Source organism: Microcaecilia unicolor, chromosome 5 (assembly GCF_901765095.1).
Source record: "Microcaecilia unicolor chromosome 5, aMicUni1.1, whole genome shotgun sequence".
In the NCBI taxonomy this organism is placed as follows: Eukaryota; Metazoa; Chordata; class Amphibia; order Gymnophiona; family Siphonopidae; genus Microcaecilia; species Microcaecilia unicolor.
The window spans coordinates 81,422,367-81,436,742 of record NC_044035.1 but is presented as its reverse complement, the minus strand read 5'-3'; the positions used below and the strand labels follow the sequence as shown (position 1 = coordinate 81,436,742).

Below are 14,376 nucleotides of genomic sequence, written 5' to 3'. Positions count from 1 at the left end.
AACACACCAGAGTTCATGCACACTCACTGCCACTAGCCACCTTCACTTGTTACCAGCAGGTTATTATACAGCTTATAGCCGATTTCAAACTCAAGCAAGCCTTTCTGTATAACCACTTAGCAAATTAACACATATGCACTCCCTCAGTGCCAGTCAGGTGTGCTGTGGTTATCAGCTTGTCTATTCACACAAATTTCTTATACATAAAAGGGCAGAGCATCTTTCATGCAAGTCTATCTCCCTTTTACCTTCCGTCCCTCTGTTCCACAAAATTCCACTCTCTCTCAGTCATTCGCTGCCCTGCAATGCAACACAATTTTTTCCTCACACTCTCACACTGAATTACAGTCAATTTCTCTCTCTCAGACCAGGACACTCATCACCCAGGTCTGGCTCCTTCAGCTTTTTCAGTTCCTCTCACCTTGTATCAGACAACTCTTTATTTAAGCTCACTCTCCTGTATAAATCAACTCTTACACACACACAGGCGCAGCACCTTCCACACACAGGTCGGTCCTCTCCTGTGTCTTCAGTTCCTCTGCTTGCATCCAGCTCTGCCTCCCCCTACCAACAGGACTAGGCCATCTGACCTAGCAGCACCAATCAGACACCAGCTTGTGGAAGGTTAACCAACTATTACAGTTTGTAAACTTTTCACAAACTCCATTTTAAAATCAGATTTTCCCATTAAAGTGTATGGAGAAAATGGATTTCCATACAAAATACAAGGTAAATTACATTACACTTTAATAAAAAATTGTGCCACCATCCAGGTCACATTTTCCTGAATCCAATCCTTGTTCTATTTTTTTAAAACCATAAACAGGCACCATTTCACATCATTTGCATGTAAAACCCCCCAAAGTGCCAGCAGACCCCGGGGCAGCCCTAGCAGACCCAGGATGGCTCCTTTACAAGGGACACCCAGCATTTTATTTATTAATTTTTTTAATACCCCATCTACAAATCACCCGGCCTTCTTTAAATGTCGTCCCGACATTTCACCTTAACATCACAAATAAATCTCTTTCCAAGGCCCATGCAAATATCCATGAGGCCAATGGATCAATGTAACAGTACAGTTAGAAGCACCCATAAAAAAAACAGTGCCTGTTCAGAAACTCAGTGATATCATGTTGTGTACATATACTGTAACTTTTGCTTTTGCTGTTCCCATCTTCCTCAAGTTCACAATACAAGCTTGGGTTGCCTGTAACAAAGCCACCCAGTGGCGTACCAAGGGGGGGGGGGGCGGTCCATCCTGGGTGCACGCCGCTGGGGGGTGCTGCGGCGCGTGCCTGTCGGCTCTGAGTTCGCTAACTTCGCTCGTACGCTGCAGCTCCCTCTGCCCCGGAACAGGTTACTTCCTGTTCCGGGGCAGAGGGTGCTGCAGCGAACGAGCGAAGTTAGCAAACTTGGAGCCGACAGGCGTGCGCTACAGCCCCCCCCCCCCCAGTGGCGTGCACCTGGGGGGGTGTCATGTCGCCGGGGGGGGGGGGGGTGCATCGGCGATCCGCCCCGGGTGTCATCCAGGCTAGGAACGCCATTGAAGCCACCTACCCTCAAACACCCCCAGGGCCAGACCTCCATGAAGGAAAGGTAAGGAGAGATGCTTACATCTTGATATCTTGCCCTTCACTGTCAAATTGGTGCCTGCTCAACACTGCTTCACATGTGGACAGAATGTGGGGTGACAGGGAGCTAGTATGATTTTGACAACAATGAGCAAGGTGACATGAGGTAAAGAATCTTTTCTTCTTCTTTGCAGAGGGCTACGTGTGGGACAGGTAGACTTCCAGGAGCTCTGGACAACATTGTTTCTTCACTGGGGGAGCAGCAGGATATGGGAGGGGTTCTGTGTGGGTTTGTTGTTGTGGCTTGAAGACAGGTAGGCAATCTGTATCTAAATGCCATTTTTTGTTTTGGAATGTTTGTCAAAGAGGTTAACACACCGACCCTGTGATGCAGGGTGGGAATGTTAACCTTTTCTCTCCAACTCTCCCAACACAACACCATTAATTTTATCACAATTATATGCATAGATGGGTATGAGTTTAGAAGCTGTCACACATATAATTCAGAGTGATTTACAATATTACGTAAACATTTCATAAAACAACATTGTCATAAGTATTACATGTATCTGTTACAGCCAACATAAAATCTAACCTTCTGCTTACCAATCGCCTAAAGAGAAGCAGAAGTTGGTGTTAATCGGTTACTGAGGCTAACAGAGATGGACTATATCTTTATAATTATGAAAAGCTTATATACTGCTTTACAAACTAAAGGTGACTGGCGTTTTTAGTGTGTGCTAATACATGGGTGTCTCTAATGTTTAGCACAGGCTTATTATTAGCACGCCTTTGTAAAAGGATCCCTCAAGGATTTTATTGTGAGGGGCTTAACTGTAGGACTTAATCATTTTTAAGAGACTTATGTCAGAATCCAAAGTTATAGTTATCATTTAGTTATAGTTTATTGAACTTGCCTAACCGCTTTAGCTGCCAAAGTAGAGCAGAGTGGTGTACAAAGCTGAAAAAAAACACATGGAAAAGGAAAGGAACTACAAATGATGATAGGAAAGAGAAAATATTGCCCCCCAAAATTGGTTAGTCTTCATTTCAAATGAAGATTTTCTAATGTTTTGGTTTTTTTGTATGTGTTTGTGTTTTCACACATTCCTTTGTGTGTGTGTGTGTGTGTGTGTGTGTGTGTGTGTGTGTGTGTGTGTGTGTGTGTGTGTGTGTGTGTGTGTGTGTGTGTGTGTAGCATAGGCCTTTCCATGTCTAAATACCTACATTTACACAGGCATATACATATAAGACCAGGGCAGCCGAGACTGAGCCGGGCCCGTGGCAAGGTGGCCCGCCGCTCCCCCCCCCCCCCCCAAGGATCACCACCACCCTACTCCCGCCTCTCCCCAATCGCTACTGCTATCACCTCGCTGTCCTGCTCCCAGGCCGCCGGCGTCGCAGTCCCCAGTCTCCACCTACTTTCCTTCAGCTCCCTTCTGTCTGCCATCCGACACCGTCATTTAAAAAAAAAATCTTGAAATCGGCAGCGCAGCGCCTTCTGTATGAAAGTGGCAGATTGCCTCTGGTGGGCCTTCCCTCACTGTGTCCCGCCCTAGCGGAAATAGGAAGTTGCCTCGGGCGGGCCTTCCCTCATTGTGTCCCGCCCTCCTCTGATGTAATCTGCCACTTTGACACGGAAGGCGCTGTGCTGCTGATTTCGAGATTTTTTTTTAATGCAGGGGACCGGGTGGCAGACAGAAGGGAGCTGAGGGTAGGCAGGTGGAGACTAGGGACTGTGGCGCTGGCGGCCTGGGACCAGGAGAGGGTGAGAGACCCCAGCGCCGGGCCCTCCTTGGAGTCCCGGGACCAGGGAATTTTGCCCTCCCTCTCGGCAGCCCTGTACAAGACCCAATTTCAAAGAAAGCCAGTATACACAGTAGCCTAATAGTTACTGCAGTGAGCTTTGAACCTGACAACCTAGGTTTGATTCCCACTGCAGTTCCTTGTGATCTTGGGCAAGTCACTGAGGGGCCCTTTTACTAAGCTGTGGTAAAAAGTGGCCTGCGGCAGTGCCGTAGCGAGGGCAGCTGACACCCGGGGCGGGTCGCCGCTGCGCACCCCCCCCCCCCCCGGGTGCAGCATGGTGCACCCTCCCCCCCGGAGCGCGTACTTACATGGGAAAGTGGCGAGGGAGGGCCGAACCGCCCCGAGTGCATGTCGCTGGGAGCTGCATCGGCTCCGCTGGTTCTCTGCTCTCTCTGCCCTGGAACAGGAAGTAAGCTGTTCCGGGGCAGAGGGAGCAGGGAACCAGTGGAGCCGACACCCCCCCAGCGGCGTGCACCTGGGGCAGACCGCCCCACCGCCCCCTTCCTACGCCACTGGCCTGCGGTAGTGCAAGTGTGTATTTAGTCGCGTGCCGGGCCATTTTTTTACCATGTCTATAAAAAGGGGCCTTTTTTTAAGGGGTCGGAAAATGGGTGTGCACTTAAATTGAAACAGGTGCACATCCATTTTCTGCCTGAGACCTTACCGCCACCCATTGACCTAGTGGTAAGGTCTGACTCGCTACCCGGGTGGTAAGCATTCAGCGCACACCAACTGCCGTTTACCACTAGGTAGGCGCCCCATGGTAGAAAATAGAAAATATTTTCTAACGCGTGTTTTTGGCTTGCGCTAAATTCAGAATTACCACCCGGGACACGTGGTAGCCAGGTGATAATGCCAATTTGGTGCACGCTGGATACATGTAGGCCATTGCATGCCTTTGTAAAAGGGCCCTTTAACCCTCAGTTGCCTCAGGTACAAAAATGTAGATTGTGAGATCTCTAGGGGCAGAGAAAATACCTGCATATAACATGTATAGTGCTGTATATGTCTAGTAGAGCTATAGAAATGATTAGTAGCAGTATATATACATGAATAAGTGCACTATTTATTTGTTACACTAATAAAAAAGGCCCATTTCTGACACAAATGAAATGGGCGCTAGCAAGGTTTTCCTCGTAGTTTGTATGTTTGAGAGAGTGTGTGTGAGAGTGACTGAGTGAGAGAGAGAGAGTGAATGTGCAAGTGTGTGTGTGTGTGTGTGACAGAGAGATACTAAAAAAGGAGAGGCGTTTGCAGACTCTGGTGAGAACAAAAACAAAGTGATGCTATGGTAAGATAAAGTTCATGTGGCATGGCCACATTGGGGAAACGTACATCGGAAGAGTTGAGTTTTGTCCATGACGTACTTTAGTTTTGTTGTGTTGCAGGGATCAGTCATTTATGTTGGATCAGAGGAATGGGGTGAGGCTTGGACAGAATCAAAATCTACACATCCGTTCCTCATTTCAGAAAGGGGATGCACATGTAGGTCCTGATATGTCAGCGTCTGGATTCAGCTGCACTCTAGCAATATAGGTTTTTTTTAAAAAGTGCTAACTTTGACCAACTCTTCACAGGAGTAATTGTGTGCATCAGGACCCATGTGGATGTGGTAGTCCTGCTGGTTGTGGCTGGGGCTGAAGGAATTACAGGTAGGAGAAGGAGCGGAGGGGCCCTTTTACTGAGCCATAGTAACAAGTGGCCTGCACTATTTTTGATGGGTGAAATTGGCGCGTGCTCAGCCATTTTTTTTTACTGTGGCTGGAAAAAGACCTTTTTAAAATGGGGCAGTAAATGGCCATGCACTAATATTAAAATTGGCATGTGGCTATTTACTGACCGAGCCCTTACCATCATCTGTTTAGAAGGTGGTAAGGGCTCGCAAGCTACTCATGTGGTAATCAAGATAGCACGTGGCAATGTGGTCGTGCTGCCGATTCCTGCTGGGACTGTCAACCACAGTAGAAAATAGAAAATTATTTTCTACTGCGGGCACCAACTTCAGAACTAACACCGGGTGCCTGCGCTACCCCAGCGGTAAGGTCAATTTGACAAGCACTACCTGCGCAATAGTCCTATCACAGCTTAGTGAAAGGGCACCAGAGTTAGATGTATCACAAAAGGGGAGAAGTGAACGGGGAAAGGAAGGAGGGGGTTTCAAGTGCTCTAGCTGCTAGTCCCTGATCAAGCTTGCCATCGTATTTGTTTATTAAAAGTTAGAATTCCAGTTATGGAAGTGGTTTTTAAAGACTAGGTGGGAGTGCACACATGTATTTATATTTTTAAAAACCCTGCCCAATAGGGAAACTGAGGGGGGCCTTTTACTAAGCAGTGGTAAAAAGTGGCCTGCAGTAGTGCAAGTGCATCTTTTGGGCGCCCGCTAAGCCATTTTTTAACGCACCTAGGAAAAAGGGCCTTTTTTAAAGGGCCTGAAAATGGACGTGCGCTAAAATTGAAACCAGTGCATGTCTATTTTTGGCCTGAGATCTTACCGTCACCCACTGACCTAGCTGTAAGACTCACGCGCTACCAATGTAGTAAGCACGCAGCATGCGAAAACTGCTGTTTACTGCCAGGTAAGCAGCCCATAGTAGAAACTAGCTGGGCATACGCTGGACGTGTGTAGGTCCTTACCCAGCTTAGTAAAAGGGCCCCTGAATTATTTGATTGATCTTCTACACAATTAGGCTTAAAAAAAAAAGTTCAAGCACCACAGTTCTATATTAAAAAGTTATCTTTATTGTTCCGTCTACCACACAACTGAATCAAATTGACCATATTAGAGAATTAGGTATCACCAGTGTTAGACTAGAAAGTAATACTGTTGGAAATAAAAAAAAATTTTAAAACAGGTTTATTAGAGCTGTACCAATTATCATATTTTACTATTCAAACAACTACAAATAATGACAACTATTATTCAGCCGAATATGAATACCGAATATGAATAATGGGCATTGAGCTTTAACATAACAAATAATAACAGAAACAACTGAAATCAGAGATCAAATGTTTATCTCTGTAGGATTTAGCACAGCAGAGCCCGGGATTATTCGTATTCAAATTTAAAACACTATTCAGCCGAATACAATCGAATCGAATACAAATATTCGGTTCAGCCCTAGTTAATGTAACTGTTTAATGATTTAACCCCACTAGAATATTCATTGTGAGAAGAAATCATTTTGCTTCCAGGCGCGAGTTCATAAGTTCTTTTAGCTGTTGAAATGATTTGTCAGTCTAGTTAGATTTAAGCCAGTCCAAAGGCATTCGGCAGGCATTAAATTAGGAAATGATTTGCTGCACATGACAACACGCTACTCTGATCTAACACACCAGTCCTAGAAAGGTTAACCGTTCCAGAAATTGACAAAAAAGGAGCAAAACGAATGCCATTTCTCTGCACAATAGGTTTCGGCCAGATCCTCAGTGAACTCTGAGATCTAATCATTAACCTCCCTGGTAGTGGTTGACAAGTTAGTTGGGGGTGGGTGGTTAGTGGGTGGATTCAGGCTCTGACTGACTTTGGAACCGGGCTCCCTCCTTGCCGTCTTGCCCCCTTTCTCGGTCCTGTGACCCCCACTTTCCTTGGCCGTGGGCTCTGGTGCCAGCCCAGTCTCTTTCGCGCGGCCCCTTTTTCTCCCCTTGCCTGGTTCTTTCTCTTCCAGTGCACTAGTCCCTTTCTGCACTAGTGTGAGCTGGGACTTCACAGCTGGTTCCTTATTACAGATCCTCGATTTGAGTGTTTTCACCTGGCAAGCATTGGTCGTTTTCTTGATTCTCCCCAGGATCTGCTTCCAATACTGCTTGGCCTTGGTGCCATAATCAGGGCACCGCTGTGGCTCTCCCTCATAGGTGCACTGGTAGCTGCTGTTGTCTGGCTGCGTACAAGTCACCTCTAAGCTGACAAGCTGATCCCCATTAATTTTCCAGGTACACGCGTGCTTCTCTTTCGTTGACAGTTGCCCTGACCGTGCATAGGATGCAGTTTCTCCCTTTTTGCTGGCTTGTTTTTCTTTGCTACTATCCACTTCCTGAAAGGGGATCAAGCAGCAGAGAAGAAATAATGGCAACACACGAGATAGACTCATCGTACTGGGTCAACGTTGCTTTTGGTTTGGTAATTGAAGAGCACCCAAGCATTAGTAATCTGTCCAAGCGTGGGAGTGCAGCGTTCTTCACATCCTAAAGACCCTTTAAAAAAAGGGGGGGCGTGGAAAATACAAACATTTATCAGTTTCAGCCTGTGACATAGCACTGAAAGAGGTAGTGACATTGAGTTGTTTATGACTCTCTACAATATATTTCTGATGCTTATGTTATGAAAACCGTCATTACTAGAAACTTATAGCTAAGTCTGATTTTACTAATATGGTTAGACAGCTATATTGTATATTATAAAACCAGAAAAAAAGTAATTTTTATGTTGGTAGTTGCAAAAAACCACTTATGTTTGAAGAAAACATGAACGGTGATTGCAGAAATAGGGTAACATGAACTTGAATAAACTAATAATTTTAAGCTTAATATCGGTATAAAAATATTATGCTTTTAAAGCTGTGCAGAAAAGAAGGAAACATTTTCATTTGGCACCAGATAAAGTTTACAATTATTATGCAAATAATATATCAAACTAAGCAATAAAGAATTTACTTTTTTATAACCCAAGGAAACAGTGTTTTGTACTCGAGTAAATAAGATCCAAAGCCTCATCTGATTAATTTCATAAATGCAAAATACAGTACTTTTCACAAAAACATACAATATGCAAAACTTGATGTAGCTATGTAACCAAATTAATGAATCTGAAGTCAACAGAAATACAGGGTAAGACCAAAATCCTCTTAAGAAAGCTTATTATTATCATATTTTACAAATACTGTGAACTTCAATCCAAAATGTAACTGGATTTATTTCCCTATCTGATTATTTGCAGTTCAGTATACACCAGTAAGACTTACCCTGGGTGAGGTGCTTGAGAGTGCTACAAAGTGCAGAAGTATGCATGTGGGATTAGGCTAGGGCAGGATATAATGGGAGTGAATGGGACAGGAGGGGCCATCCCCCATTTATGCCCCTCCCAGGGAAACTGCATGAAAGAAAAACACACACACACACACACACACACACACACACACACACACACACACACACACACACACACACACACAGCATATGAAGTAGCACAACAGAATCTGTTTACATCTAATGATACTCAGTGTATGTGAGGGGTACAGTTTAATACTCCAACCTGCAGACAGAAAATATGGCAAGCAAGTAGCATTTTACTGTTAAAGGTTTTACTACAAATATGACTATTACTTTCCACCACCAAAGTACAAAATCCTAGGTTAAGGATAATTAACTATGGGGCTCTTTGACTAAGCTGTATTAGATGCTAATGTGCACCTAACACAGCTTGAATTGGCATAAGATGGGATGCGCTCAGGTGTCCTGCAGTAACTGCCAAATATGCGCACTAAAAAGTAATTTTGAGGTGGCAAGTCAAGGGGAGGAGAGTGGGCATCCCTGCATTAATTGGCACAGCTACATTACTGCGTGGATAGTGCACGAGCCTTTACCTCCTACAAAATGGATGGCGGTAAGTTCTCATGCAATAATTTTTTTTAAATGGCTGCATGTTAATAACAACTTAGAAAACAATGGTGAACACCCAGGAAAACAATGTAATATAATATTGAAAAAAACATATTTTGTGGTATTGTGGTAACACCTTTTTTGTCCAGTCTTTTAAAATTTGTATATATATATATATATAAGGAGGAAAAGAGGTGCAGAAAATCCTACAATAACGTAATATGTGTAAAGACTTTTTAAATCTGCAACCAGTAAAGAAGTAATCATAGGTCTAAAAAAAAACCTACAAAAACTTACTAATTGTTTTAATCATATACATTCACAGTTATATGTAGAAAAAATAAAAACACACTAGCTTGAAAATGTTATCCACCGCATGTTGTGGATTTCTCAGTGTTATGAAGAGGAGTGTGGTAGCCGTGTTAGTCCACTCTTAAGGTTATCAATAGAAATCAAACAAAATAAAACATGGAAAAGAAAATAAGATCTGACGAAGAAGGGCAACCTTCGAAAGCTAATCAAGAAATGTATTAAGTTATGTCCAATAAAAAAGGTATCATCTTATTTTCTTTTCCATGTTTTATTTTGTTTGATCAGTGTTATGACAAAGTGGCTCTGTGATACTTTAAAAATGGTACTTTAAAAAGGATGTGCAATAAAGTATTAAAAATTTGGTAAGAAATGCTTATATCAGTGCAGGGCTTTTTTTTTTGGGGGGGGGGGGAATATTATAGGAAATGTTAATGGCATATCTTACATTGCTGCATGTTATTACCAGGAAAAAACATGACGTTTTGCGTTTTGTCATTTGGCAATGATACTGAGAAGGTAGCAACAGTCTGCACTGTCCCCCAAATTCTTTATATAGTGGCCAGATTTGGGCACTCAAATTTGGAGGTCCTTTTACTGAGCTGCACTAAAATTGGCCGGCGCTATTGTCAGCATGGCTGGTCCTAGGGTCTCTGCAGACTGAGTTGGTGCCCACGTGCCCCCACCAGCATCTCCTTTCTCTCTTCTCCCATGCTGCCCCTGTCCAGCGATTCTCCGCCCCATCCCCCGCCATACCACGCCGCCCTTGGTGCTTTAAATCTTTAATTTACCTCCGTTCCAGCAGCCGCGTCATTTGAAAGCCCTGCTCCGTCTCTAGCCTTCCCTCCCTTCGTGAGTTTGTTCCAAAGTCCCGCCCTTCAGGAAATGACATCAGAAGGTGGGACTGCGGAATGAACTCACGAAGGGAGGGAAGGCTAGAGACGGGGCAGGGCTTTCAAATGACGCCGCTGCTGGAACGGAGGTAAATTAAAAATTTAAAGCACCAAGAGCAGTGCAGTATGGCGCCGCAGCGGCGCCCTTGAAAGCAGGTGCCCCCCTGCGGCGCTTACCCCGCTTACCGGGTTTGACCGGCCCTGATTGTCAGTGCGTGGGTTTTCCATGAGCTGCAGCCACTTTTAACTCAGTGATAAAATGGTCACCATGCCATATTTTTTTTGTAATGTACATGCGCTAATTTCCCCATTACTGTGCGGTCATTACTATGGGAGAACTTACCGCCATCTATCTAGGAGACAGTAAGGGTTCCCGTGCTAAATGGGTAGCATGCAGCAATGTGCCCGAACCAGGGGCGTAGCCAGACTTCGGTGGAAGGGGGGTCCAGATCCCGAGGTGAGGGGGCACATTTTAGCCCCCCCTGGCGCCGCCACCCCCCCCCCCCCCCCCCCCCCCCGCTGCCATTGCTGACACCCCCCACCGCCGCCAGCACCACCACCAACAACTTTGATCCCCCCTGCCGACGACCCTCTCGACCCCCGTCCGCCATCTCCTTCGCCTACCTTTGCTGGCGAGGGACCCCAACCCCCGCCAGCTGCAGTCTTCTTCCTTCATTTGGTTTCTGAGTATGACGTCCTGCACATTGTACTCAGACTCAGAAACCAAACGAAGGAAGAAGACTTCGGCTGGCGGGGGTTGGGGCTCCCGCCAGCAAAGGTAGCAGACGGCGATGGTGGGTTGATGGCGGATGGGGAGGTTGAGAGGGTCGTCGGTAGGGGGGTCCAGGGCCAAATCTATGGGGGCCTAGGCCCCCGTGGCCCCATAGTAGCTAAGCCACTGGCCCGAACTACCTGATTAGTGCAGGCATGCCTACTTTCCACCCATAGTCATGCCTCCCATGCTGAAAAAGAAAAGACCCTTTCCAGCACAGGATTAGCACTTGCTAAGCAGAAAACTACTGCGGGACACCTCAGTGCATCTCAGTAGGCCCGCAGTAGGTCTACTGTGCCTTAGTAAAATGGCCGCTTGGTGCACTGCCGAGATGTACGCCTAACTTGTTCAGCTATATTTGGTCATTTAACTATTGTTATGCTGATACCAATATTGTAAATTCATGTCCTACTGTACCTCATAAACACCTCTTTTAATAAGGCATGCTAGCGTTTTTAACGCACGCTAATATTTAGGGTGTGCTAAACGTTAGAGATGCACATAGGTCATTACCACCCAAGTTACTGCGTGAGTCTTTACCACTAGGTCAACGGCTGGAGGTAAGGCTGCAATCCGAAAATGGATGCGCAGCAATTTTGATTTTGCTGCACGCCCATTTTTGGCAAAAATTTTAAAAAAGGCCTTTTTTTACAGGCGCGCTGAAAAATGGATTGGCACGTGCCCAAAACCCATGCCTACACTACCGCAAGCCATTTTTCAGAGCACCTTAGTAAAAGGACCCCATAATGATGAAGCATAGAAATAGGAAGTCTCTGTTCTAGTGTGCTGTTGGACATAAAGAAGAGTGTTTCACAGTGACAACATTTTAGAGCTAGGATGAAGGCGACTGTTTCCTTCTAGGGAGGTTGGCTAGGCTGCTGCAATGCATTCCATATGGAAGTGTCCTAGAATGACATTAGCATCAGAAGGGAGACTGTGACTTGAAAGTGAAAGAATATGAATCAACAACTGCCCTAAGAAACGTAGAGAGCAACTTGGAGGAGAATACCGCAATACAATTTAATATAGATCCAAAACATTAGGCCTTTTGCCTTACTGGAGTTAATTCACTTGCTAGTAGTCTAAGGGGCCCTTTTACTAAGCCGCATAGGCGCCTACGCGCACCCAACGTGCGCCAATTCAGAAATACCGCTTGGCTACCGCATGGCCCGGGTGGTAATTTCATTTGGTAAGCGTGTCCAGTAGGCGTGCCAGCAATTTTCTGGCATGTGGTGCCAACCGGGCAGTAATTGGCATTGTATGCGCGCTGACGATTATCGCCCAGTTAATGTGTGAGACATTACCGCTAAGTGAATGGGTGGCAGTAAGGTCTCAGGCCCAAAATGGATGTGTGCCAATTTTTGTCTAAAAAAAAGGCATTTTTTGTAGGCGCGCTGAAAAATGGACCTGCGTGCGTTCAATGCACGCGTCTACAACAGTGAAGGCCATTTTTAGTAAAAAGACCCCTAAGAGGCTATACATTTATCCTGCCCTCCCCCCTCCCGTTAAGATACAATTCTTTTTAAGTTTGCTCATACCGAGAGTATAAATAGTAAGGCAAAACCAATGTACTGTATCCTTCTGGACGAGAAAACATATTCGCAGAAGAAGAGAGACCTCTACTGGCAGGTTCATAATACAGTGTGGCTGAATAGGAATAAATAAAACACAATTTAATGTTTAAACAGTGAAGTTGTAATCTACATTGAAACCTGTTTTAGACTTCACATCAGATTACCACCCCCAAAGCATATTTACAACTGATTTGAAACCGATTTCAAATGCATTGCAAAAAAACCAAACAACTAAAGAAAAAAAACGTATTGAAGGACATGTCAGAAGCAAAACTATCCACACCTAGAGAAATGTACGATCTAATAAGCTAAAAGCAAAGAAGCCAGGTACAGTTTAAAAATGTTAATTGCAAACAGTGTCAGGCAACCTAATAAATCCAGTGGGCAAGATAGCCAGTCAGAGGGCAAAGCAGTCTAATGACACTATTATATTTCACTCTAGGGGCTAGGTTTACAAGCGGCGCTATGGGTGCATTAGCATTTTTAACGCACGTAAATGGTGTACGTGCGTTAAACGCTAACGCACCCATAGAAATGTATAGGCGCGTTAGCATTTAACACGCCTTAAATTTACAGGAGCGTTAACAATGCTAAAACACCTTTGTAAACATAGTGCTTAGTTTGCTGACAATGAAAAAACTCAGTAGGGTTTTTATTTTATTCATATGGATCTTTTTTAGTAGTAGCTCAAGGTGAGTTATATTCAGGTACACTGGAACACTCACAATCTAAGTTTGTACCTGAGACAATGGAGGGTTAAGTGACTTGCCCAAGATCACATGGAGTAGCAGTGGGATTTAAACCGGGCATCCCTGGAGTCAAGACCAGTGCACTAGGCTACAATGTATCTGTGATGTATGACTCTCAATGCCACAAACTTGGAGGAGCAGCCAAACCGTTAGAGCAGTAGGCTGACTGTAGCTTGGGGAACAGGGTTCAAGACCCACTGCAGCTCCTTATAACCCTAAACGAGTCACTTAACTCTCTATTAGTCCAGGTACAAAACATGAGTCCATTAAGGACAGAGAAAGTACCTGCATATAATATCTGAAAAGTGCTTTGGTTGTACCACAGAAAGGCGATATTCCAGATCCATGGCCCTTGCCTCATGTCTCCTGCATATTGCATACTGCTTCATTCATATGCAGCTTGATTATGGATTGTTCCTTTTCCCAGATGCTGGGTATTTGACATTTCTGGCCTCGATTAGTCAAGTATTTATGGGCAACAAGAAGAAAACACTGATTTGAATGTTTTCTCTAGATACAGTGCTTCATGGTCATTGCACAGCTTATGTACATTTTTCCTTCTGTTTCCTTCCTTCTTGTGTGTTAATCTTTTTCCTAGTAAATGGCAAGTGGGGAAAGCATGCAAAGCATGGCTCGTGGAATACTTTCCAACCCCTCTGCATATACGTGTGTTGGGGGATAGTTTTTGCAGGTGGGGTAGTTTGCAAGGTGGTGAAACATTTGCTGGGTGGAGTTTTTGGAGTTGGAAAATCTGTGGAATGGTGGGCAATTGTGGGTGGTGGGGGTAATTTTTGGGATTGAGGCAGTAGCCAGCGGGTAATTCTGTAAAGTAGGTGCTAACATTTATAGATTACAAAAAATCAGGAAGAACAAAACCAACAAACCAAGTCAAACCATAAACTCACTATAACAAACTTGGGTTCAAAATAATTTTATCTTTTCTGTTTATGCACTTTAGAGTGTTGTAAAATATTTTAAAGTGTTTAAAATTTGCTCAGACCATACCGTTTACACCCATTATATCCCCAAGAGGAATCTGTGGTGGTGTCACAATGGAACCATCATTGCACATACGATGTTCCGCCTCCTAGTTGTGTA

General features: G+C 44.6%; 1 protein-coding gene across 1 annotated transcript; it reads right to left on the bottom strand.

Annotated features, from left to right (window-relative positions):
* Positions 1-6,400: 6,400 nt before the first annotated feature.
* FGFBP3 (fibroblast growth factor binding protein 3) lies at positions 6,401-7,474 on the bottom strand. Its single transcript, XM_030204877.1, has one exon. The coding sequence runs from the start codon at positions 7,472-7,474 to the stop codon at positions 6,827-6,829; it is 648 nt and encodes a 215-aa protein (XP_030060737.1). The 3' UTR covers positions 6,401-6,826.
* Between the last annotated feature and the right edge of the window lie 6,902 nt (positions 7,475-14,376).